This window comes from Pteronotus mesoamericanus, unplaced genomic scaffold (genome assembly GCF_021234165.1).
Source record: "Pteronotus mesoamericanus isolate MK-2021 breed Mesoamerican mustached bat unplaced genomic scaffold, CSHL_Meso_final scaffold_167, whole genome shotgun sequence".
Lineage (NCBI taxonomy): Eukaryota > Metazoa > Chordata > Mammalia > Chiroptera > Mormoopidae > Pteronotus > Pteronotus mesoamericanus.
This window is the reverse complement of record NW_026555308.1, coordinates 20,090,102-20,115,772: the sequence shown is the minus strand read 5'-3', so window position 1 is coordinate 20,115,772 and position 25,671 is coordinate 20,090,102. Positions and strand designations below refer to the sequence as shown.

At 39.8% G+C, this 25,671-nt stretch overlaps 1 protein-coding gene across 2 annotated transcripts in view; it reads left to right on the top strand.

The window, feature by feature from the left end:
- Positions 1-25,671, top strand: part of RCC1L (RCC1 like) — a 42,458-nt gene that overhangs the window by 4,311 nt on the left and 12,476 nt on the right. The window contains exons 1-7 of one of the 2 annotated variants that reach the window (XM_054589701.1): positions 1,996-2,028; positions 11,299-11,428; positions 13,797-13,925; positions 14,781-14,847; positions 15,411-15,462; positions 17,512-17,596; positions 22,838-23,019. In XM_054589701.1, coding sequence (XP_054445676.1) covers positions 2,026-2,028; positions 11,299-11,428; positions 13,797-13,925; positions 14,781-14,847; positions 15,411-15,462; positions 17,512-17,596; positions 22,838-23,019 — 648 coding nt within the window. In that variant the 5' untranslated portion in view covers positions 1,996-2,025. Of the gene's footprint in view, positions 1-1,995; positions 2,029-11,298; positions 11,429-13,796; positions 13,926-14,780; positions 14,848-15,410; positions 15,463-17,511; positions 17,597-22,837; positions 23,020-25,671 lie in introns of those variants that run through there. The other variant, XM_054589700.1, reaches the window with a different exon arrangement.

Here is a 25,671-nt window from a genome sequence, read left to right as displayed (position 1 = left end):
CAGATTAATACTAAGTTTCAATGCTAAACAAAAACTTTATTTCTTTATAGCTCCAACCCTTCCTGCTCTACTCTGCTATTATTGTCATAAATTACATATTTATACCTTTTGTGTCCGTTAATACATATTTATAATTATTGCTTTATGCAGTTTTCTTTTAAATCAGGAGAAAAAGTTACAGACAGAAAATACATTTATACTGTCTTTTATATTTTATCCAATAAAGGTGTATTTACTTATGAAGTGACTTTTACTAGTGCTCTTTGTTTCTTCATGTGGGTTTGAGTTACTGTCTAGTGTCCTTTTATTTCAGACTCAGGACTTCCTTTAGTGTTTCTTATATGGCAGGTCTGTTAGTAATGAATTCTTTTATTTTTTGCATATTAAGTAGTAGCTTTATTTCTTCTTTCTAAAAGTATTTTTTAAAAATAGCTTTATGTTGCTCTGGGTGGTGTGGCTCAATGGATTGAGCATTGACCTATGAGCCAAAGGGTCACCGGTTCAATTCCCAGTCAGGGCACATGCCTGGGTTGCGGGCCAGGTCCCCAAGTAGGGGACATGTGAGAGGTAACCACACATTTATGTTTCTCTCCTTCTTTGTCCCTCTCTTCCCCTCTGTCTAAAAATAAATAAATAAAATCTTTTAAAAAATAAAAATAGCTTTATTGATATATAATTCACACACCAAACAATTCACCCATTTAAAGTGTATAGTCAATGGCTTTTGGTATATTACATATTAGTTTCTAAAACTGTGGTAAAAAAAAAATGTGGTAAGTGTAATTCATTGGTATTAATTACTTCAGTGTTGTAGCAGCCATCACCACTATTTATTTCTAAAACTTTTTTTTTTTTAGATTTTATTTATTTACTTTAGAGAGAGGAGAAGGGAGGGCGAAAGAGAGGGAGAGAAACAGCAATGTGCGGGAGACACATTGTTTGGCTGCCCCTCACACGCCCCCAGGCAGGGACCTGGCCCGCAACCAAGACATGTGCCCTGATTGGGAATTGAACTGGCAACCTTTTGGTTCATAGGCTGGCACTCAGTCCACTGAGCCACACTGGCTGGGGCTATTTCTAAGACTTTTCATCACTTAAACACAAACTCTGTGGCTGTTAAGCATTAACTCCCCATTTTCCTCTACTCCCAGTCCCCGGTAACTGCTAATTTACTTTTTGTCTCTGTGAATTTGCCTATGATAGATATTTCATATAAGTGAAATTATACAATGTTTGTCCTTTTTTGTCTAGCTTATTTCACTTAGCTAACGTCTGCAAGGTTTATCCATATTGTATAGCATGTATCAGAAATTCATTCCTTTTTACCACTGAATAATATTCCACTGTATGCATATACCACATTTTATGCATTCATCTGTTGATGGACACTTGAGTTGCTTCTACCTTTTGACTGTTGTGAATATGCTACAGTGAACATTGGTGTACAAGTATCTCAGTCCCTGTTTTCAATTTTTTTGTGTATATACATAAGAATGCAGGATCATTTGGTAATTATATTTTTTAACTTTTTGAGGCACTCCCAAGCTGTTTTCCATAGTGGCTGCAGCACTTTACATTCCCACAAGCAAGTTCCCTGTATCCTAGCCAACAATTATTTTCATTTTATTTTTAAACAGCCGCCCTTGTTATTCTTTTTTTTTTTTTAATTTTATTTATTTATTTTTAGAAAGAGGAGAAGGGAGGGAGAAAGAGAGAGAAACATCCATGTGAGAGAGAAACATCACTCGGTTGCCTCTTACAGGTGCCCTGACAGGGGCACCAAACCCACAACCCAGGCATGTGCCCTGACTGGGAATTGAGCCAGCGACCTTTTGGTTTGTAGGATGACGCCCATCAACTGAGCCACGTTAGTCAGAGCTGTTATCCTTTATTCTTAAAGATAGTTTTGCTGAATATAGATTTCTTGGTTGACAGTTTTCTTTTTCTTTCAGCACTTTGAATGTGTCATCCCACTACCTTCTGGCCTCCATGGTTTCTGATGTTACTGAGGATCTCCTTTATGTGATGGTACCTCTCTCTTGCTGCTTTCACAATTCTTTGTTCTTTTTTTTTGACTGTTTGACTATGATATTTCTAGGTATGGATGTCTTTGAATTTTTCATTTTTGGGGAATTCATTTTGCTTCTAGGCTTTCACAGTTCATGTTTTTATTTAAAATGTTTTATATTTGAAAATGTTTTTTAAAGACTTTTTATTTTTTTAGTTTTTAATTATTTTTAATTTTTAATTTATAAATCATATTTATTCTATTACAGTTGTCTCAGTTTTTACCCCTTTACTCCCCTCCACCCATCCCACCCCGACTCCCTGCTCCCACAGTCAATTCCCACTCTGTTGTCCATGGCCATGGGTCATTCATACATGTTCTTTATTTAGTCCCTTCCCCTTCTTTCCACCATTGTCCTCCTCCCCCATCCCCTCTGATCACTTTCAGTCTGCTTCACGTTTCCGTGGCTGTGGTTTATTTTGTTTGTTAGTTTATTTTGTTGAATAGAGTCTACTTATAGGTGAGATCATATGGTATTTGTCTTTTATCAACTGGCTTATTTCACTTAGCCTAATATTCTCCAGTTCGATACATGTTGCAAAAGGTAGGAGTTCCATCTCTCTTTCTCTCTCTTTCTTTCTTAAATGCAGATTGATTTTATTTATTTTTTTAAATGTCAAAGTTAATTATAAAATAATAGAAAAATTTAAAACCATTATAAAGTCTCAGCAATTAAACCAACATGACACCAGCACAGAAATAATCAAGTAGATCAGTGAAATACAATGAGCATTCTAGAGTCAAACGTATATATCTCTCTAACAATATATGATTAAGTTGATATTTCAAATCAATGGGTAAAATAAGGCTTATTCAACAAATAAGATGGATGGACCACTATTACTTGAAATTAAGCAAATATAGAGCCCTGTTTCACACATTATACAAGAAATATTCAGGTGAGATAAAAATCAATATGTAGAATCTAAGAAGTTTTAGAAGAAAATAGAACTAATATTTTTCATGACCTGAAGTAAAATATTCAAACCCAGAAGCTATATAGTAAATATTGACAATATGACTATATTAAACATTTAACTGTATAGTAACATACATATAAAAAGTTAAAGGACAAGGAATAGAATAGAGAAGTATTTGCAACACATCTAAAAAATGGTTAAAGGTTTTTTTTTTTAGGGAAAAAATTCTACAAATCTTTAATCAATAAATGGATAAAGAATACCAAAAAGTCATTTAAAGCTTGTTTTAAAAAATGATAGAAATAGGCAAGAAATATACTAAAACAGGTTTAGTTTCAACAAATAATAAAGGAACAATTACCATAATATCATTGTCACAATCCGATTAATGAGTATATAAAATATTGGTAATATCAAGTATTGGCAACTGTGAAAGAACCTGGGTATTCATAGACTCTTTTTCTTCATCTTAAAGCAGTCTCTTTAGCATATTTTGCAGTGCTGGTGTGGTGGAGATGTATTCTTTTAGCCTTCTTTTGTCTGGGAAACTCCTTATTTCCCCTGCTATTTTAATTGAGAGCCTTGCTGGGTAGAGCAGCCTTGGTTGCAGGCCTTTGCTTTTCATGACTTGGAATATTTCTTGCCATTCCCTTCTGGCTTGAAGTGTTTCTGTTGAGAAGTCAGCTGCTGGCTGTATTGGGGCTCCCTTATATGTTACTATTTCTTTCTCCGTTGCTGCCTTTAGGAGTCTGTTTGTCTTTGATATTTGCTGTTTTAATGATGGTGTGTCTTGGAGTGGGCCTCTGAAGACTGTTTTTTAGAGAAGTTTTAGATTCACAGCATGAGTAGAAGGTACAGAGATTTCACATATTGCTCCTGCCCACATACACATAGCCTCCCCCATTAGCGAAACACCCCTTCCCCACTGGGTACGTTGTTACAGTTGATGAACCTACATTGCAATCACTCAAAGTCTATAGTTTACACTAGGATTCATTTGGTGTACTGTCATACCTGGGTTCTGGAACATTTCCCATCTCAAATAATTCGGTTCTTGACTAAGTTCACTGAAAAAATGTCTCAGTTGTCAAACAAAACTTTGGTTCTCTATCTGACAACCTTTCATGCTGATACCTGGGAAAAAATGATTTGGTTTTCAGACAAATCACTTTTTGAACAGCCTTCTGGAATGAACTAAGTTTGAAAATTAGGTTCCACTGTACATTCTGTGGATTTGGACAAATGTGTGATGGCACGTACCCATCATTATAGTACCGTGCAGATTGTATCCACTGCCCTGAAGACCTCTGTGCCCCTATTCATTTCATCCACTATACCTTATTATTTCTTCAGGTACTCTTTCCACTCCTTTCTCTCCTCTCCTTTTGGGACTCCCATTACGTTCATGATGGTATGCTTGGTGTGTCCCACAGGTGTTTGAAGCTCTGTTTATTTTTCTTTTTTAAAAAATTAACTTATTTTTAGAGAGCATGGAAGGGAGGGAGAAAGAGAGGGAGAGATACATCAGTGTGTGACGGAAACATTGTTTGGCTGCCTCATGTACGTGCCCCATCCAGGGACAGAACCTGCAACCCAGGCATGTGCCCTGACCAGGAATTGAACCTGTGACCTTTCTGTTTGCAGGACAATGCCCAACCAACTGAGCCACACCTGTCCGGGCGCTCTGTTTATTTTCCTTCATTCTTTTTCTGTTTCTCAGACTGGGTAATCTCAATTGACCCGTCTTCAAGTTTGCTCAAATCTGATGAGAGCTCATTTAGTGAATTCTAAAATTCAGTTATTGTACTTTTCAATCTCAGAATTTCTATTTGGTTTTTTTAAAAATAATTTCTGTCTTTTTATTGATACTCTTTTTGGTGGGACATTGTTTTCATACTGTCCTTTAGTTTCTCACATGCGATTTCTCTTAGTTCTGTGAACGTGTTTAAAACAATTGACCTGAACATCTTTGTCTTAAGTCTGGGCTTCCTCAGGAACAGTTTCTATTGACTGCTTTTTTCCCCCTCCTGTGTAAAGGCTATAATTTATTGTTCTTTTCCACTTTTTTTTGTTATTGAAAACGGCTCATTAAAAATGATACAATGTGGCAACTCTGGAAATAAAATATTCCCACCTCCCCAGGGTTGTTTGTTGTTGCTGTTCATTGTTGTTTAGTGACTTCTTTGAACTAATTTGGTAAAGTTTATATTCATTGTCATGTGGGGGCACTGATGTCTCTGTTCAGTTAGCTTAGTGGACAGCCAGTAATTGGACAGAGATTTCCTTAATGGCCCATAAACAATAAATTGCTCCATCTTTGCTAAGGAGTCAGGCCAAATAAAGTGGGGCCTTCCGGGGAACCACCAGATAGTTCAAATGAATGTTCTCTGGGAAATGGGGCTTTGACATTCCAATTCTGTTCTGTCCCCTTCAGTAACTGCCAGATTTCTGATTTTCACTGTGGTTGTAAAGCTGTTGGTTTTCAAGGCTAGTGCAGAGTGCAGAGAGGTGAATGGGAATAGGGCAAGTTAAAACATGCAAATCCTGCTGTTCTTGCTGAGATTCCGCTGCTTCTCTTGAGTAAACACTCTCTGAATTGCTCTAAGCCTTTAGTAAACTTTTAGAGTTCTGAAAAATTGATCCTGACAATATTTGCTAGTGTTTTCACTGATGTTACTCAATCCATGTCTGTTTAATGTAATTATTGATATTGTGGATTACACCTGCCATTTTGCTATCTTTTTTTGTTCCTCTCTTATTTTGTGTTAAAAAGGTATTTTTCTAGTGGACCTTTTTATTTCCTTCATTTGGTGTTTAACTATAGTTTTTGAGTTCTTTTTTTAGTGGTTGCTCTTGGGATTACAGTATGTGTCTTAATTTATCATAATCTACTTTAGGTTAGTAGTGACCTAATTCTTAAGAATTATAACAACTTTCTTCTAACATAGCTTTGTTTCCTCCTCTGTCTTTTTTGTGGTTATTGTGAAATATATTACATCTTTTTATGTTTTAAGCCTACAATACAATTATGTAATTGTTTTATGCAGTTGTCTTAAATTATTTAAGAAAAGAGAAAATATATTTATACAGTGTTTTAAAGTTACTTAAGTAATTACTTTCACTGGTGCTGTTCCTTTCTTCTTGTTATTGTTCGTTATCTGCTGTCATTTCCTTTCAGCCTGAAGTATTTCTTTTTTTTAAAATTGAAATGTAATTGACATAACATTGTGTAATTTTAAAGTGTACAATGTGTTGACTTGATACATTTATACATTGCGATAAGATTGCCATCATAGCATTAGCTTACACATCTGCCATATCACATAATTATTATTTTTTTTAAAAAAAAATTTTATTTACTGATTTTAGAGAGAGGAAAGGAGGGGGCAGAGAGAGAGAGAAAACAATTTGTTGTTCTACTTATTTATGCATTCATTGGTTGATGTTGTATATCCCCTGAACAGAGATCGAACCTGCAGTCTTGGTTTATTAGGACAGTGCTCTAACCAACTGAGCTACCTGGCCAGAGCTATTATTTCTTTTCTGTGGTGAGAACATTTAAGATCTAGCCTTAGCAACTTTGAAGTATATTATACATCATTGATGACTGAAGGACTTTTTTAAGATATGTAATAGCAGGTCCACCAGCAATGAATTCTCAGCCTTTGGGAATCTCTATATTCATCTTCATTTTCTAAAGATAGTTTTGTTGGATATGAAATTCTTAGTTTGCAGTTTTTGTCTGTTAGTACTTTGAATATGTTATTCTGTTGATTTTTGGTCCCCATGGTTTCTGATGAGAAGTTAGCAGTTAACATTGTTGTTCCCTTGTACTTGATGAATCTGTTTCTTTTGATGCTTTTAAGATTTTCTCTGTCTTTCAAGAGTTTAATTCATTGAGCAAGTTTGATCTGTAGATTTATGTTTTGCATAAAATTTGGTAAATTTTCTGGCATTAATTATTTTTTTCTTTGTTTTCACATACTAATGTTTACTCTTTAAAAGTTTTAAGTGGAATTGGAGTAACATTGGTTATAACATTATATAAATTTCAGGTGTACAACTTTATAATACAACATATATATATATGCCATTGTGTGCTCACGATTTGAAGTCTAGTCTCTCTCCATCACCATGTATTTGATCCCCTTTACCCTCTTAGTTTTTCCCCAAACTCCCTCCCCTCTGGTAACCACCAGTCTGTTGTTTTGTATCTATGAGTTTGCTGTTTTGTTTGTTTGCATGTTTGTTTTGTTTGTTCATTTGTTGCTTTTTGTTTTATATTCCACATATGAGTGAAATCAAACCATTCTTGTCCTGTTCTGTCTGGCTTATTTCACTTAGCATAATATTCTCAAGATCCAGCCATGTTGTTGCAAATGGCAGTATTTCATCTTTTTTTCTTTTATTGATTCTGGAGAGAGGGGAATGGAGGGAGAACAGAGGGAGAAAAACATTGATGTGAGAGAGAAACATCTATTGCATGTGCCCCAACTGGGGACCAAACCTGCCAGTGAAATGATGCCCAACCGACTGAGCCACACAGGCCAGGGCAGTATTTCATCGCTTTTTTAAAAAAAATTTTTTTTGTTTATTTATTTTTAGAGGGGAAGGGAGGAAGAAAGGGAGGGATACATCAATGTGTAATTGCCTCTTGAGCACTCCCTGCTGGGGACCTGGCCTGCAACCCAGGCATGTGCCTTAACTGGGAATTGAACCGGTGTAGGGGGCCGCTTTGAGTGGTATCGGGGACTGTAGTCCTGTGCAATCTGGGGCCTGGGAGAGGAACTGTAAGACTTGGCTGGAACATTGGTAATGGGGTCAATAGGCAGGACCTGCTAATAACTCCGAGGGCCCCGGCAGTAAATCAGGCCTAGGAGTAAATCAGACTCCTTGAAGCATGCTTTGTTTCTCCCTCAAGCTCTGTAGACCTTACGCCAGATAACCAGCTCGAGGCTGGGAAGGAAATTTACAAAATTCCTAGACCCTGATCCAAATCCCACCTGGCACCATAATGTTTGTTTATCTGGGACCCAGGCAGTTTGGTGTATTCCTGCTGTTGTCTTCTTTAAACATCACCTGTTCTCTGTAAGCCTAAGTTACTGATGTAATTAGATTACATATACATTCCTGCTACCTATCCGCCGCTCATAACCCTCTCAATAAAAGCCATTGAGCAGAGGGGTCGGGACATTCTCATTGAGAGAATCGCCTTCCCCTTTCCCTGACAGGCAAATGGTATCTGGAACGACTCTTTCTTCCATCTGCGGCAAATTAGGGGGCTTCGCGGGCTGGAGTCCCCCATAAACTGGTGATCCTTTGTTTCTCAGGCTGGCACTCAATCCACTGAACCACATCAGCCATAATGTGTATTTCATCTGTTTAATGACTAATATTCCATTGTATGTACATACTATGTCTTTTTCAGTTTGCTGTGAAGAATACTTAGGTTGTTTCCACATCTTTGCTATTATGAATAATGTTGGAGTGAATATGGTATATATATATATCTTTACAAATAGTAGATATTTCAGATTTTCAGGTAGATACCTGGAACAGGGATTGCTAGGGCATATGGAAGCTGTATTCTTAATTTTTTTGAGGAACCTCCATACCTTTTCCATAGTGGCCACACCAATTTACATTCTCTCCAGCTGTGTGTGATGGTTCCCTTTTCTCCACATCCTCTCCAACAGTTGTCATTTCTTGTTTTATTGATACTAGCCATTCTAATAGGTATCTCATTGTGGTTTTGATTTCCCTGGTAACTAATGATGCTGAACATCTTTTCATATATCTGTTGGCCATCTGCATGTCTTTCTTGGAAAAGTATCTATTTAGGTCCTCTGCCCATTTTTAAATTGGATTGTTTTGTTGTTGTTGTTGACTAGTTTGAGTTCTTTATGTGTATCTTTAAGGGGATATTAGCCCCTTATTGGAGGTATCATTTGCAAGTATCTTCTGTTATTCATTTGGTTGCCTTTTAGTTTTGTTGATGGTTTCTTTTGCTCTGCAGAAGTTTTAATTTGATGTAGTCTCATTCATTAATTTTTTCTTTCACTTTCTTTGCCTTTGAGATCGAGTACACACACACACACACACACACACACACACACCCAGCCCTGACACAGACACACACACACACACCCAGCCCTGACACACACACACACACACACACACACACCCAGCCCTGACACACACACACACACACCCCCCCCCCCCCGCCCTGAGTCCAAGGTCCATAAATACAGTGACTGTTTTCTTTTATGTTTTCATTGTACACACACACACCCCCTGCCCCCTCCCCCCAAACCCAGCCCTGAGACCAAGGTCCATAAATACAGTGACTGTTTTCTTTTATGTTTCATTGTTTCAGGTCTTGCAGTCACATCTTTAATCCATTTCTGAGTTAATTTTTGTGTATGTTGTCAGGCAGCAGTCTAGTTTCATTCTTTGCACATGACTTCCCACTTTTCTTAGCACCATTTATTAGACTTTCCTTTCTCCTTTGTATGTTTTTGACTCTACCATGAATTCTGTAAATATTTTTTTCTCCCTCTTTCTTTCTCTCTTGCTCTTCTGGGACTCCCATTACACGAATGTTGATACATTTGTTTTGTTACAGGTCTTTGAGGCACTGTTTACTTTTCTTTAATCTTTTTTTCCTGATCTTCAGAATGAATAATTTCTATTGCTATTTCTTCAAGTTAACTGATTCTTTCTTCTGCCACTTCAAATTTGCTGTTGAGCCTATATAGTGAATTTTTTCTTTTGGTTATTCTACTTTACAACTCTAGAATTTCCAGTTAGGTTTTTAATGTTGTTATTTTTCTAGTCAGCTTTGATATTTGTTCATTGTCATCATATTTTAATTTAATTCTTTAAACACAGAAAATTTTTTCATGAAGAATAGTTTGTTAAAGCCTTTGACAAATTCAACATCTTTGTCTACTTAGGGTCAGTTTCTGCTTTTTCATCATTAGTATAGGTCATGCCTTCTTGTTTATTTATGTGTCTTATTCTTTTTTATTTAACTAGGCTTTTTGGTGATATATGCACTCTGGAATCAGATAGCTTCCACTTACCTGCTTTATGACTATATTAGGCAAGTTACTTAATCTTTAACTTATGTTAGGAGGAATCTTGTGTAAGCTGATTGTTCTTGGCACCAATTAAATGCCAACAGGAATCCCCAATTCGGGGTGTAGTGAAGAAGGATACTTTCTTCAGTTCAAACAGTGCTACAGCACGGCTGTCAGGCCACCCCTGGGCCAGGCCCCTCTGCAGCTAGGTGGCTCTACTCTGTTCCACTGTGTGCTGGTCTGCTCCACTATAGTCTGGCAAAACATCTTGGGTGTTTCCTCTCTAGCCAGGGAAACAGTCTTCAGTGGAAAGTGCGCTCTCTGAGCCAGAGGGATATATGGACGGGATATATGGACGGGAATCCCTGGCCTTGGTCCCTGGTTGGTAAATGAGGACTCTGAATCCTTGCAGTTTGATTGGCCCAAAAGGTACTATCCTGATTCGTCAGAATAGAGCTGCTTCAACTGGTCAGAACTGTGCAGGTCTGATTGGATAGGGAAAATCTCAGTCCTATTGGTTGGAATAGGATTCTAGGAACCTTTGTAACGGCTGGCTCAGATGGCAAGAAACCCAGTGTAAGGGCAGTTCAGCACAGGCCTCTCCCTGAAGTGCAGTTGGTGTGAGAAGCCCCTGTGCAGAAATGGCTGCTAGGCTCTGCTTTTTTAAATTTGATCCCAGTTGGCCACCAGCAGCCCTTCTTAGTAGGCTCCCTCCCCCACTCCCCCACTCCCCGACCCCAGCTTCCACTTGATTTTCTCATCTGCCAAATACTACTCCTCCTGGTAACAATAAGTACATTAAATCAGACACTATTTACTCTAAAGGCTTTAGTTGTACTCATTTAGTCCTCACACTAACCCAATGAGAAAGATACTTATTATCTCCACTTTACAGAGATGGAAACAGATACAGAAGGTTAAGTAATCTATCTTGGGTCACACAGCTGGTAAGGGATAGAGCCAGGATTCAAAATAAGGCAGTTATCAACTTAATATGCTAGACTATGTTTGGGTGAGTTGGGATGATCATAATACCTAGTTATAGGGTGATTGTAAAAATTAAATGGTATATAATACATATCAAACACTTAGCACATTGTAAATGTTGAATAAATGTGCTATATATTAATAGTATTTGTTCTTAGATTGGGTAAATAGCCTGCCATAAATTGCTGAAAACAACTCGATATCACAAATCGATTAATGCCTTATGGGAACTCTTTTTCAGATTTCATCAGCTGCTTGTGGCTATGGGTTCACATTGCTGTCCTCTAAAACCAAGGATGTTACGAAAGTTTGGGGTATGGGACTCAACAAAGATTCTCAGCTTGGATTTCACAGGAGCCGGAAAGATAAAAGTGAGCATTGTCATGTTGGCTCTTCTCTGCTGTGATTGATCTGAGAGCTCCCTTTGGCTTTTCATGAGTATAATTAAATAAACCAAAGCATAACAACAAAATAGAGTGTTAAAGGGATGTTGTTTGAAACCATTTTGATTAGATTGTTTTTCAGCCTCTTTGGTAATATTATTGAACTTTTAGGCAAAAGGCATTTGCTGATAAGTAAAGATGTTCATTCTTGGCTCCAAAGAGATGGCCTTTCTTTCTCAGCTGGGAGATAGCCTGGAATACTCTACAGTACCTAGGATATGGTCTGGGGGAAAAACTCAACATAATCCTTAAGATGGAGGCTTTATTCCAGTTGTTTGACAGTTTGATTTTAAAAATGCTAGAAATGATTTATAGCGACATTTTAAAAAGTAGACATTAGCCAAACAACATTTTAAGAACAATAAGAAACATTTTTAAACTAAGGGAGAAATTACCTACACAGACATACTAGGACACACCTTCTTTTTCATCTTTTCCTGGTTTCTCATTTATATACCAGTAAAGTATTTTATTTTGATCATGGCATATGCTTTATTTTCTGCCTTTTTTTCCACTTAATTTTATATTTGAATTATTTTATAAGTTAGTGTTGAAGTTTTAGTAGCTGTAAGATGCCACATCACACCTTTTATACCGTTATTAGGTATAAGTTTGGATATATGCAGCAATGGACAGAATAGTTTAATGCGTCCATGTACTGTCCCCAGCTTCGGCAGCCATGAACTCATGCCAGTCTTGTTTTATTCATTTCCTCTCAATAAATTTGAAGCAAATCCTAACATTAATTGATTTCACTCCTAAATATTTCAGTACGTATCTAAAAAAATGGAGACTCTTTTAAAAAAAGGAAGCACATTATCACACCTAAAAATAATTAACAATATAATAACAGTATAATCTCATAATGTCATCAAATATCTAGTCAGTGTGCAAATTACTAGTTGTCTCACAAATGTCATTAAATTTTTATTTTGTTTTTAAAAATTTATTTGAATCAAGATCCAGATAATGTCTAGACATTGCAATTGGTCGATAAGACTTTTAAAAGTGTCTTGTGTTTTAATCTTTTATCTTTGAAATTTATTTATTAAAGAAACCACATTGTTTATCTTGTAGAATTTTCCAGTCTGGGGTTTGCTGAGTGCATCCCCATTTAACACAATCCTTTATATTCTTGTCAGTTGGTAGTTGGAGCTAGAGCCAGACTCCCTTTAAATGTTATGTATTTACAGCTTCCCAGGTCCTTAGGGGTCTATGAAGATAGTAATGGGGGATATGAGTTACTTCTCAGTGTTCTAAAGTGCTATATATTTTCAGCTAATAAGGCTGTACAAGCTAACAACATTGTGTAGTTTCATTGATTTTGCCTAGAATTATATCATCTTACTGTGATAAGCCAGTTATTCCATCCTGATCAAAAGCTGTGTCTGAATATTGTATTAGTTACTAATGAGACAAATGGGCAAGTATATTATTACAATAGTAACAACGCCATTTATTTGGTAGGCAAAATTTTTTAGACATGGGGTGCAAAGGAGAAAATAAAGGAGTTATTTAGTGGGGTGTAGGTTGAGAACTAGTACATTTGCAGATTTTCTCCTTAACTCCAGCCTACATTATAAATATTCAAAAGCTCATCTTTTAAAACCTACAAGAGAAATTCTTTACATAAACCAGTCTCACTTCTTCAGTGGGATTGTAAAGAACAATAATGTTTTTTGGGTTTTTTTTGAGTGACTTTAAAAAAAACTTTCCCCCTTGTTTATTTAAATATTAAAATTTTATTTTTTATGTAGTTTAGTATCCTAAAGGCATAGTAGAATATATGATGAAAAGTCTGCTTTCCACCTCTTACCTCCCAGCCACATGGTTTTTCTCCCTGAAGACAGCCTGTGTTAACAGTTTCCAGATTATCCTTCTACAGAGATTTAATGTATATGCAAGTAAATGCATCTGTATATATTTTTGTGTGTGTGTCCTTTTAATGTAACAGTATTTGCTGTTGTTCACTTTACTGAGAAGTTTAGTCGGTAGGAAGAAAATGCTTTTACTTTCCTTAAAAATTCAAACAGTATTAAATGACACGCGAAGAGATTTTTAAATAAGATTAATATGCTTTCCAGTAATCCAGTGTGTAATGAAGGCAATGTGATATAGTAGGTTGAGAGCTGGGGATCAGAGTTCTGGTCTTAGCTTTGCTACTAGCTTATGTGCTTTGTGTAAGTCATTCCCATATCTGACTGAATAAAAATGTGGCAGATGAACACTATGATCTCTAACGTTAGGAGTGCTGTGACTCTCAATCAGTGTGATGAACCTGTTGTTTTTGTTTCAGTGAGGGGATACGAGTACGTTTTGGAGCCCTCGCCAGTTCCACTGCCTCTGGACAGACCTCAGGAGACGCGGGTGCTACAGGTCTCCTGCGGCAGAGCCCACTCTCTTGTGCTCACAGACAGCGAAGGAGGTGAATTGCTTTGTTCAAGACTGGTGGACTGTGGGAGAATTGCTTTCTTGCCGTTAGGCCTAAAGTGCTTATTTGATTGAGCCATGTGTATTTAGTGAAGCTGTTGACATTTCCTGAGCAAATCAGTAGGATGCTCAAGAGAGCTGTGTTGGGCAGACCTTGCTAAAACTTTTATGCCTTCTGCTCCCTGTGGTTCTTGGAGAATCTCAGGTATCTATAAATGTGACAGAACATACCAGGGAGCCTTACGTAGGCCTCCCACTCCCTTTGCATAAAGTCATGAAGCTGGGCTCCATGTGCAGATGGTTTTTTCTATTGTTCTGAAAGAAACCTGTTTGCTAACGCTTCTTCCAAGTGGTGGGGGCTTTCAGAGTCCAGGCTGGTGGGTAACCCCACCCTCTCCAGAAGAGCGGTTCCTAGGGACAGACCAGCCTGACTAAATTTTTCAAGTTTTGTTTTCTGTTTAAGTGTGCTTTGTAGGAAAAGGTGAAGGTAGAGTTTAGGAACTTTTTCAAGAGGGATTTTTGTGTCAAGGGCAGCCTAGTGACAGGTTCAGGAAATGTGGCGCCGAGGCCTTTCGCAGGAGGTGCTTCCCTGGTGTAAGGTGGGGTTCCTGAGAGGCGGAACTGGGGCCTGCGGGGGAGGGCAGAAGGGACAGTACGGGTGGCGCACACGGGTGCGGCGGGTCTAGACCCCGAGACACCTGTGGCTCTGCCTGCACATGCGGCGAATGTTGGAGGGGAAATGACATCTAGGGTGAGTGGTCGGGACTGTGGCCACTTTCGCGACCCCCTGCTAGTCCTGACATTCTAGGACTCCATGAACTGAAGTCAGTTGGGGGTGTTGTTTTTTCAGTCTTCAGCATGGGAAACAATTCTTACGGGCAGTGTGGAAGAAAGGTGGTCGAAAATGAAATTTACAGGTAAGTTCCTAAAAGGACTCCCCCTTCCCCCAGTTGTGTTAAGTGTTAAACATTTCTTGAGTGATAGGCCCACAGAGCAAGAAGCGAGGTCCCCTTTGTGTGACAGGAGCAGAGAGAACTCACCAGAAAGCTGTGGCGAGGATCGTTCCCCTGCAGCGTGGTGGGGGGGAGGGTGCATGAGCATTGATTGTGATGTGCAGAAGTTCTTTGAATTAGTTTTGTATTCTTAACCAAATTGGTTAACTTCAGAAAAAATGCCCCTCTGTTTCAGTCATACTCATTTAGTCTTTAAAAAAAATTTCCCTGCCATTCATTGCATTGTACTAGTGGGTCCTAAATACCAGTTTCGACTCTGGCGGCGTATGAAAATCACCGAAGGATTTTGTTTGTTTTCTTTTACTTTTACACTTTGGCCTGATTCCACCTTATATTTTACCTTGAGAGTTTCCCCAACAGTCACTATGTATGTGGGGGCCACACAGTGAGGGTGACAGGGGAGGGGCCAGAACCCCAGCTTACCGTGAACATATTTCTTGTTTCTCCTCAAATTGCTTCTGGTGTAGCGAAAGTCACAAAGTCCACAGAATGCAGGACTTCGACGGACAGGTGGTCCAGGTGAGCCATTCATCCTGCTCCCTTGGGTACTTTTGAAAGGGGTAAAGTTGGGGGAAGTGATGGAAAATTTGGTAGGCAGATTTTCTGAATTAATAAATTATTTTAGTGAAAATTACTGCCTGCCTACTATAGGCCAGCATTTGCAGCAGATCATCAAGGTCCACAGTTTAATAAGGTTTAGGGGATAACACTCTAATGGGAGAGACAGACTAAGAAAACTAGCTGTATCAGAGCGCTGTGGATGTGCCAGGCTGGCTTTATCTTGCTTATTTTATTCCTATCCCTGGGGCGGTGCCTCACACATGGTCAGCACTTAAAATTAATGCCTAAGCAAGTTATGTGAACAGAAATCTCTATGAAAGTACCAGTAGGGGAATTGTTAAGTCTGGCCAGGGTGGAAAGGAAGGGAGAAAAGGTATCATGGGAAGGTGGCAGAGGAATGGATCGGATAGACTAGTGGGAGGAAGAGTTTTCTTCTGGCAGAGGGGAGGGAGCAGCGGGAGGCTTTGACTGCTGAGAACGTGCAGTGCGGCGGGAGTTGTGTATGAATATGGGGGAGTGGTGTGGAGTAGATTGGGAGGCAGGTTCAGAGTGAACAATGCATGGTCTTGAATGCCTTGCTAAGGAATTTAGACTTCCTCCTCTTGGCAGTGGGGGCCTATCAAAGGTTCTAAGCAGGGGGAGTGACAGCCAAATCATGATCTATTTACATTTAGAAAGAGAACTTTGGCCATGGTATGGAGTAGAGTTGGGAGAGGAAGTGATGAAGGCCACTTGCGAAGCCATGGGAGAAGGGACAGGTGCAGAGACCTGTGAGGGGAACTGATTGGATTTGAGCAGGGAATGAGCAAGAGGGAGTTGAGTATGGCTCCATAGGCGAAGGACTTGGCTGCTGATGTCCTCAGCCCAGATGGGTGTGTACTGGAGGAGGAGCAGGCTTGGGTTGGCTGGGAGGGGGAAGCGAGGAGAAGCGAGAGAGTGAAGTTGCAGTAGGATGGAGTGCTTCTTGCACAGGCTTCAGAGTCACACAGATGTGAGTTGAACTCCCTGCTTCTCCACGTACAAACTGGATGACTTTGGGCAAGTTAGCACACTTCTCTGAGACTCTTGTTTTCTATTGACTTGTATTGGTTATTGACTTAGCACAGTGTCTGACATAATAAGTGTTCAATTAAGCGTGCTTTTTTTTAAAAAAAATATTTTTTATTCAAGGCTGTGAAGTCAAGATTTGGTCACATGTGTCATCAGTGATTTTTTTTTTTTTTAAGATATTATTTACTTATTTTCAGAGAGAGGAGAAGGGAGGGAGAAAGGAAGAGAAACATAGATGTGTGAGAGAAACATCAATCAGCTGCCTCTTGCACACTCCCTGCAAGTGGGCCTGGCCCACAACCCAGGCATGTGCCCTAACCGGGAATTGAACTGGTGACCTTTGGGTTCTCAGGCCAGTGCTCAATCCACTGAGCCACACCAGCCAGGGTCGATTAAGGGTGCTTTTCATTAGGCAGTTAGGAAAATAGGTCTGAACTCTAAAGATTCATTGGGACTGGAGATAGCAGTGTGGAAGAGACAGCAAAAGCCTTGAGAATGGATACAGTCTCCCAGGGAAGTATGAAGACTGAGGAGAGAAGAGGGCAGGGGACAGAACCTTGAAGGATTCCAATACTGAAGGGTAGGAAGTAGAGACTGAGCAAGTGGCAAAGACTGGATGTTACTAGAGAGGCAGAAGAGACAGACAGCGGAGAAAGGCTTTGGGAGAAGGGAGTGGTTACTCTGGTGCGGAGGTGATGGATGCCTTCAGACACCTGGCACTTTAGCAAGAGCAGTTTTAATGGAGTGGGAGACAAAAGCTAGGCTGCAGTGCATTGAGAATGAATAAAAGGTAGAGGCGGTGCGGGGCAGCCTGCTTGGCTGAACCCAGCCTGCTTGGCTGAACCCAGCCTGCTTGGTGCTCAGGAGCTATAGAGAATGCTACTAGGCTTTGGGTCCATTGACTAGACCCTGGGCTTCTAAGGATTTCTTTTTATTAACCTCACCTCTGTCTGACAGGTCGCCTGTGGTCAGGACCATAGCCTGTTTCTGACGGATAAAGGAGAAGTCTATTCTTGTGGATGGGGCGCAGATGGGCAAACAGGTATTATACCTTTCAGCCTTGGGGATAGTGCAGTGTGGAGTTGTGAGCCATAGGGCTCTCATAGACTAGCACCCACCTTCCTTAATTTGACTTCCGGGGAACACTCTTCTGCTTCTCCCATCCCGTTCCCTTTACCCATGGCTCCCATAGAAATGGATCGATGAAGGAGTGGATGGAGGATTAGAGCCACCCGTCAACAAAGGAGCTTTGAGCCTTGTAAAAGAGAAGCAAATGCCACCTAAAAGGAGCTCAAGTTTACCTGATTTCAGAAGAATATCATTAAGGGAGGGAGGAATAAGGGATAAGCTTAATCACCTTGTATATTTAATTTTTTTGGTTTTGATATTTGTCTGAAGGAAGGGCTTTTAAATTTAAAATTTAAATCTTGTACCACCACCAGATAGTCTTTGTTCATTCTCTCAGTCTTTGTTCACATGTGTACATCTTTTATATTGTAATGATAGCATAGGTGTGATTTTATATGCTTGTTTTATCATTTAAATTTGCATAAAACATTTTTCCATGTTGGTACAGTTTTCACAGTTATAGTTTTTAATATTTGTATGATATAGTATCAAATTAATAATCACTCAATCATTACCCTGTTGTCAGGAGACATGCTTTTTGGGGGGGCGGGATGTACAACATGATCTATATCTATGACATCATATATAGACAAATAGCTTTTTCTTTCATTTGAATTATTGTCCTAGGATAAATGCTCAGGAGTGAGACAAAGGTTTAGAATGTTTTCATTATTTTCAGAATGTTTTATTAAATTACTTCCCAAAGTTTTACCGATTTATACTGCTATCAGCAATGTACAGAAGAACCACTTTAATCATAACCTCTCTACCAATGAGAATTGTCCGTTTAAGTGTGCTAATTTAATTACTGTACCAGTTTTTGAAATGTGCATTTCTTTGGTAACTATAAAGTTGAAGTGTCTCTTTCCTCGACTTCAGAACTGGTCAAACCTTCTACTTGTTGCATTTTGACAAGAAAAATATGTTTCAGCACTTGGTGCTCGCCCAGGACTTGTGCTTGGTAGAACGTGTATGAGTTGTGATGCCGCCCTGCCAGAGAAAATGCTTCATCACTTGTCACTTGCTCGGTACTTGTACTTGTAGGTTTTGGTACATGTCATGGGTTCTGGAATGAATTAATGATGAGCACCAAGATACCACGGTATTTTTTAAATGGTGTGTAGCTAGTTTTAAAGAAGCGGCTTTTTATTTAGAAAATTGTTGATAGATTTTTAACGTCATAGACAGGAATAAGGTGAAGAGGACAGTCCCACTTGCTGGAGGTGGCCATGGCTCACCGTTTCCTGGTGCCGTTCCCGAAACTTTCTGTCACCTGCTACACCTCCTCTGGCCTCACTGCCTTGGGCTCTGAGCCCAGCCACACGGGCTCCCCGCAGTCAGTTTCTGGAGCTTGCCCTCCCCTTTGCTGCCGCGGGGCCTCCGCACACCATTCCTCAGCCTGGGGTGCCCGTCCCTGCCCCCCTTTTTACCCGGTAGGCCTCAGCATGGCTGTCATCTCCTTAGGCAAGGCTTGCCTCACCATTCTCTAAATTGGTGGTTCTCCTTTTCCCTTGCGCTGTCATTCTTTAGGGAAAAAAAGATTTTATTTATTAAAAAAAAGAAAAGATTTTATTAATTTATTTTTAGAGAGAGGGAAAAGGAGGGAGAAAGAAAGGGAGAGAAACATGATGTTCGAGAGGAACATCTGTTGGTCGCCTCTTTCACATGCCCCAACCAGGAACTGAATCCACAACCCAGGAATGTACCCGGACCAAGAATCGAACCCAGCCACCTTTTGCTTTGGACAAGGCCCAACTGACTGAGCCACACTGGTCAGGGTTCCCTTGCACTTTACATCTGAGCCAGTCACAAAAGGACACATAGTGTGGGATTCCATTTATTTGAAATGTCCAGAGTGGGCAGATGCATAGAGACAAAGTAGATTAGTGGTTGCCAGGGCTGGGGGTGAGGTGGGAAATGGGGAATCACTAAATGGGTATGAGTTTGCTTTCTGGTTGATGCGAATGTTCTTACACTAGAGATATTGGTTGCGCAACATGAATATACCCAAAACTACTGAATTGTATACATCAAAATGGTTGAACCCTGGCTGGGTCGCTCTGTTAGTTGTCTCATACACCAAAAGGTTGTGGGTTTGATCCCCAGTTGGGGCATCTGGGGAGGCAACCAATCGATGTTTCTCTCTCACATTGATATCTCTCCCCTCACTTCCTCTCACTCTCTGTCTCCCTCCCCTTCCCCCTTCCTTGCTTTCTAAAATCAATAAACATAGCCTTGGGTGAGGATTTAAAAAAAATTAAAATGGTTGAAATAGTGAATTTATGTTATATGAATTTTGTCTTAAATTTAAAACATGCAACATAAATGTAAACTATAAAACATAATAAAACAACACTGGTGAAACCACTACCCAGTTTAAGACCTAGAACATTTTCAGTACTGTATTCTACCTGTGTGCTACTCCTCTTTTTTATGTTTGCCTTAACCCCAGGGAGACCAGCCATCCAAAATTTTATTTGTTATTCCTTTCTCTGAGGGGACAAAAAGTTTCTTTCTCTCTCTCTCTCTCTCTCTCTCTCTCTCTCTCTCTCAATCTCAATAATGTATTGACTAGTTTTGCTTATTTTAGGGGTCATACTGTATATATCTTCTGTAACTTGGTTTAAATGCAACATCATGTTTCTAAAAATTCAGCCATGTTATAAATATTTGCAGTTTGTTCATTCCCCCACAGGTACCCTGACCAGGGGACCAAACCCTCAACCCAGGCATGTGCCCTGATTGGGAGTTGAACCGGCAACCTTTTATTTGACAGGCCAGTGCTCAATCCACTGAGCCACACCAACCAGCACAGGATATACTCTCTTTATTTTTTCTTTTGTTGCCTGTGCTTGGGGGGTCATATATCTAAGAAAATCATTGCCAAATCCAATGTCATGAAGCTTTTGCCCTAGGTTTTCTTTTAAAAGTTTTATAGTTTTAGCACTTACATTTAGGTTTTTGTTCCATTTTGAGTTGATTTTTGTCTGTGGTGTTAGCTAAAGATCCCATTTTGTTTATTGTTTTGCATGTGGATACCCGGTCCCAGCACCATTTGTTGAAAAGATTGTCCTTTTTCTATTGAATGGTCTTGGGATTCTTTTCAAAAATCATTTGACCATGTAAGTGAGGGTTTATTTCTGGACTGTATTCTGGTCCATTGGTTTATATGTCTGCCTTTGTGCCTGTACCACACTATTTTGATTATTGTAGCTTCATAGTAAGTTGAAATCTCCAATATTCTTCTTCTTCAAGATCATTTGACTATGTGGGATCCTTTGAGATTCTATATAAATTTTAGGATGGATTTTTTCATTTCTGCAGGAAAAATTGTTGGGATTTGCCTTGGTTGGTGTGGCTCAGTGGATTGAGTGCCAGCCTGCGAACCAAAGGGTCTCCAGTTCGATTCCCAGTCAGGGCACATGCCTGGGTTGCAGGCTGGGTTCCCAGTAGGGGGTGCTCAAGAGGCAACCAACCACACATTGATGTTTCTCTCCCTCTTTTTCTTCCTCCCTTCCCTTCTCTAAAAATAAATAAATAAATGAAATTTTTAAAATAAAAAACAAACAACATTGTTAGGGTTTTACTAGGGAGTATACTTGAACATAAGATGTTTTTCCATCTATATATATTTCCTTTAATTTCTTTCAGCAGTGTTTTGTAGTTTTCATTGTACAAGTCCTTCATCTCTTTAAGGTAACTCCAAAGTATTTTATTATTCTTGATGCTACTGTAAACACAATTGATTTCCTTTTTTGGATTGTTCACTGTAAATATACAGAAATGAGTTGAGTTTTGTGCGTTGATTTTGTATCCTGCTTCTTTGCTGAGTGCCTTTCATATTTATAGTTGTATGATATTCTACTATGGAGTACACCTCGATTTATTCATTTTTTTTTGTTGATAGATATTTGGATGGTTTACAGCGTTGTGTTCTGTAGCAAGCAGTATTTCTGTGATCATCAGCGTGTCTCCTTGTACATTTGCTCAGGCGTTCCAGGGGGCTAGTGAAGTGAGTGGAAGTGCTGGGTTATAGGCTGTGCAGGTTGGAACACCATGCAATGGTTGTTTTCCAAAAGAGTTTTAACAAGTAACCTCCCTCCACAACAGCAGGGTGTTGTTCCGTAGCCTGGGCAGAGTTTGGTATTGTCCACCTAAAAGTTTTTGCCTGTTTGGCGGATGTGAAATAGTGTCTCATCGAGGTTCAAATTTGCATTTTCCTAATTACTGCTGAGCGTGAGGATCTTTTCATGTGTTCATTGAACAGTTTTGCTTTTTTTCTCTGAAATGTATGTGGTGTTTTTACCCATTTTTATTGACTCATTTGTCTTTTTCTTACTGATTTTTAGGAATTTTCCGTATGTTCTGTATCTGTAGTCTTTATCAGTTACAGTGTTGCACATATCTTTTCCTAGATTGTGGTTTGTCTTTTTTGTCCATCCATTTGAGTTTTTAATTTTTACTATTTTTATTATATTTTTTCATTTCTAATTGTGTCCTTTCCAAATTTGCCTGGCCATTTTCTGTGGTGTCTTATTCCTTCTTTTCTTCCTTGACCATTGCACACAGTTATTTTTTTTTTTTATTTTCTGTTATCATAATTCCAGTGTCTGAAGTCTGGAGGGTATAAATATTTTGTTGTTTGTTGGTTCTGTTGACTGTCACTCAATGGTGGTGTATATCCTTATGAGTTTAGTAATTTTTATTGTGATCTTGTGTTTTAGCGAGTTTAATGTGTGGGAACTCTAAGGGCCTCCATTGGAGATGGGGGAGTGGGGTGTGGAGGCTTCGGGTGGGATGGGCTCAGAGGTTTCCTTTATTTTCCAGCAAGCCCAATAGGACATTAGGAAATTCTTGTTGTAATATATGCAATGTCTATTAATAGGTTCATTGTTTAGCGGGATTTCATCTTGAGAAATTTTCTAACTTGAATTAGACCTGGAAAATTCCAAGGGTTTTAAAATGATCCAATTACACGTATGTCCTTTTCCTCCTTTGAGAGAATATGGAGACAGAAGTTGCATAGCATGCAGAGGAACAGATGAGGATTTTTTTTGATATTGGTAAAGTGCTTAGAATGTGTTTGGCATATGGTAAGTCTGTGTAAGTGTTAAGAGAATAAGTAATTAAAAGTAAGTATTTTCTGTTATGTTAGGTCTGGGTCACTACAATATTACCAGTGTACCTACCAAGCTGGGTGGAGACCTTGCTGGCGTGAACATTGTCCAGGTTGCCACCTACGGTGATTGTTGCCTGGCTGTGTCCGCTGCTGGAGACCTCTTTGGTTGGGGCAACTCTGAGTACCTGCAGCTGGCTTCTGTCACGGACTCCACACAGGTATGAGGCCAGTGTAGCGCGGCGCTGGGAGATTTGGAAATACAACGTGTTAAGGACATTTGCAGGAGGTTCTTCACCAAAGTGTGATGTATAAAGTGCTAGAATGTTAAAACCTAACCTGTTGTAAGACTGCCTCTCTAAGGTTCCAAGTTCCTCACAGCCTTACTAGAGTCCGGAAAGAAAGCTTGGGTTCAAAAGCGATTGTTATCAATCCTTTGACGAGATAGTCCTGGTTTAGAGCAGTATTTTACGTGTGCCTGGGTACCCTGTCTTGTTCTATAGAGATATGAGGCTTTTTACCCAAGTTCCTGTGATGTTACAGTGAAATGTATATGCCCCCAAAGCACACAGATCGTGAGCAGGCAGCTGAATGAAGACACCTGTGTGGCCCCACCCAGGTCGAGCACTAGAGCACCCGCAGCCCTTCAGGAGGCCTGCCTGCAGCCTCCCCTCAGCGCTAGCCTGGCCTTCTCTTCGAAGCGAGCCGCCGGTTATACAATACAGTAGAACCTTAAATGTTTTTATTAAGTAAATACGAACAAATAGTAAAGCTCATTGCATAATTAATCTCTGTATACCCATCACCCATATTCAACAATTACCAGCTAATGGCCCATTAAAAAAAAATAGAGATAAAATTCATGATTTTGAAGTACATCATTTAGTGGCTTTTGGGAGTCACAAGGATGTGCAGCCATCACCGCTATCTAATTCCAGACGTTTTCGTTAACCTCCCTCCGCCCCAAACTCCTGTGCTCTCTAATGGCCAGTTTTGTTGCATATATAATTTTATCTACTTCTCTGCCCTGGATTATTTTGAAGCAAATCCTAGATACCATATTTTATCTATAGAACTTTCAGTATGTATCTCTAAAAGATAAGGACTAGTTAAAAAAATTTACTATTGGGTTGGCCAGAAAGTTCATTTTGTGTCTTTAACTTCATTGGAAACAATTTTGTTAGATTCTATTGTGACAGCAGTCATCAGCATACATTTTTAAAAAATTTATCAAAATTGGTGGCTTTTTGTGCAGCCTTTTTAATATTGAAGGTGGAGGAAGATACACAACATTTTCGCCATATTATTATTCTTTATTATTTCAAGAAAGGTAAAAATGCAACTGAAATGCAAAAAAAGATTTGTGCAGTGTATGGGGAAGATGCTGTGACTGATCAAGTGTGTTAAACGTGGTTTGCGAAGTTTCTTGGTACTATTGACATTTTGGCCAAATAATTCTTTGCTCTGAGGTTGTCTCATGCATTGAAAGATCTTTAGCAGCACCCCTGGCCTCTACGCACTAGAAGCCAATAGCAAGGGATAGCCAATATACTCAAAATATCCAATTTAATAAAGTTACTGGTGAAAATGAAAAATGTGTCTTTTATTTTCCAGAAAAAACTACACAGACTTTTCGGCCAACCTAATACATTCCTTAATATCACCAAACTTCTGACAAATACAGAAGGGGTTTTAAATGCATACTAATGATAAACTGGCACAAAGGGAAACTGAAGATCAGCTAATAAGGTGAAAAAATGCATTCTCCGTGGTCTGGCACAGTGGCTAAAGTGGTCAGGGATTTGGCTCTGAGCTTCCTAGTAGCCAAAGCAAAGAAGAAAACATGGTCATTTAAATGATTCATTGTTTCTGTAAGATAAACAGCAAATAAAGTGTTCAGGAGAAGTGCTGTTCTTCCTAATGCCAAGGCCTGAGGAAATGTCTCCCGTGGCCTTCCTGTGGAGGACAGGTCCAGTATCCTATCACTGTGTAACAGATGACCCCTAAACTTAGTGGCTTAAACACCATTTTTTAAAAGATTTTATTTATGTATTTCTAAAGAGGGGGGAAGGGAGGGAGAAAGGAAGAGAAACATCAATGTGAGAGAGAAACATCAGTTAGTTGTTTCTCATATGTGCCCCGACCAGGGACTGAACCAGCAACCAGCGACCCTTCGCTTTGCTGTTCGATGCCCAACCAGCTGAGCCACATCAGTCAGGGCAAAACAACAGTGTTTTGTCCCACATTTTCTGTGGGTCAGTAATCTTTGGGTGGCTTAGCTGTGCCTTCTGGCTCGGAAGGTCTCAAAGGCTACAGTCTTCTTAGGGTTCAGCAGCGGAGGGCTGCCTTCAGGACCATACTGGTGGTGGCTGGCCGGAGGCGGGTCCTTGTGGACCGCTGCTCTGGGGCCGCAGCTTCTCGCTGGCAGCTGGCCAGCTAATAGCTGTTGGCCAAGCCTTCCGTGGTTCCCTGCCAGGTAGCCTTCTCCACATGGTAGCTCACAACATGGCACCTGGCTTCATCAGGCTGAGTAAATGAGGAGGGAGAGAGAGTGCCAGCGAGACAGAAGCCCGTGTTTCATAATTTTATCTTGCCACTGACTTTCCCTTGCTTTTGCTGGAATTCTGCTCATCATGAGCAAATCACTTAGGCCCAGCTCCCGCGTAGGGCAGGATCGCACATGGGTGTGAATAGGAGGGGATGGGGATTACAGGGGGTCATCTTAGAAGTAGCCCCTCACAACCATGATCCTGCACTGTGGCCTCAGCCTCACGCTGTCAGTGACAACAGCGGTATGTTTCCAATGGCTCTCGGCTGGAGTATTTCTCAGCACTCACCGCAGGCCCTGTGCCAGGGCACCGTGAGGTGAAGTA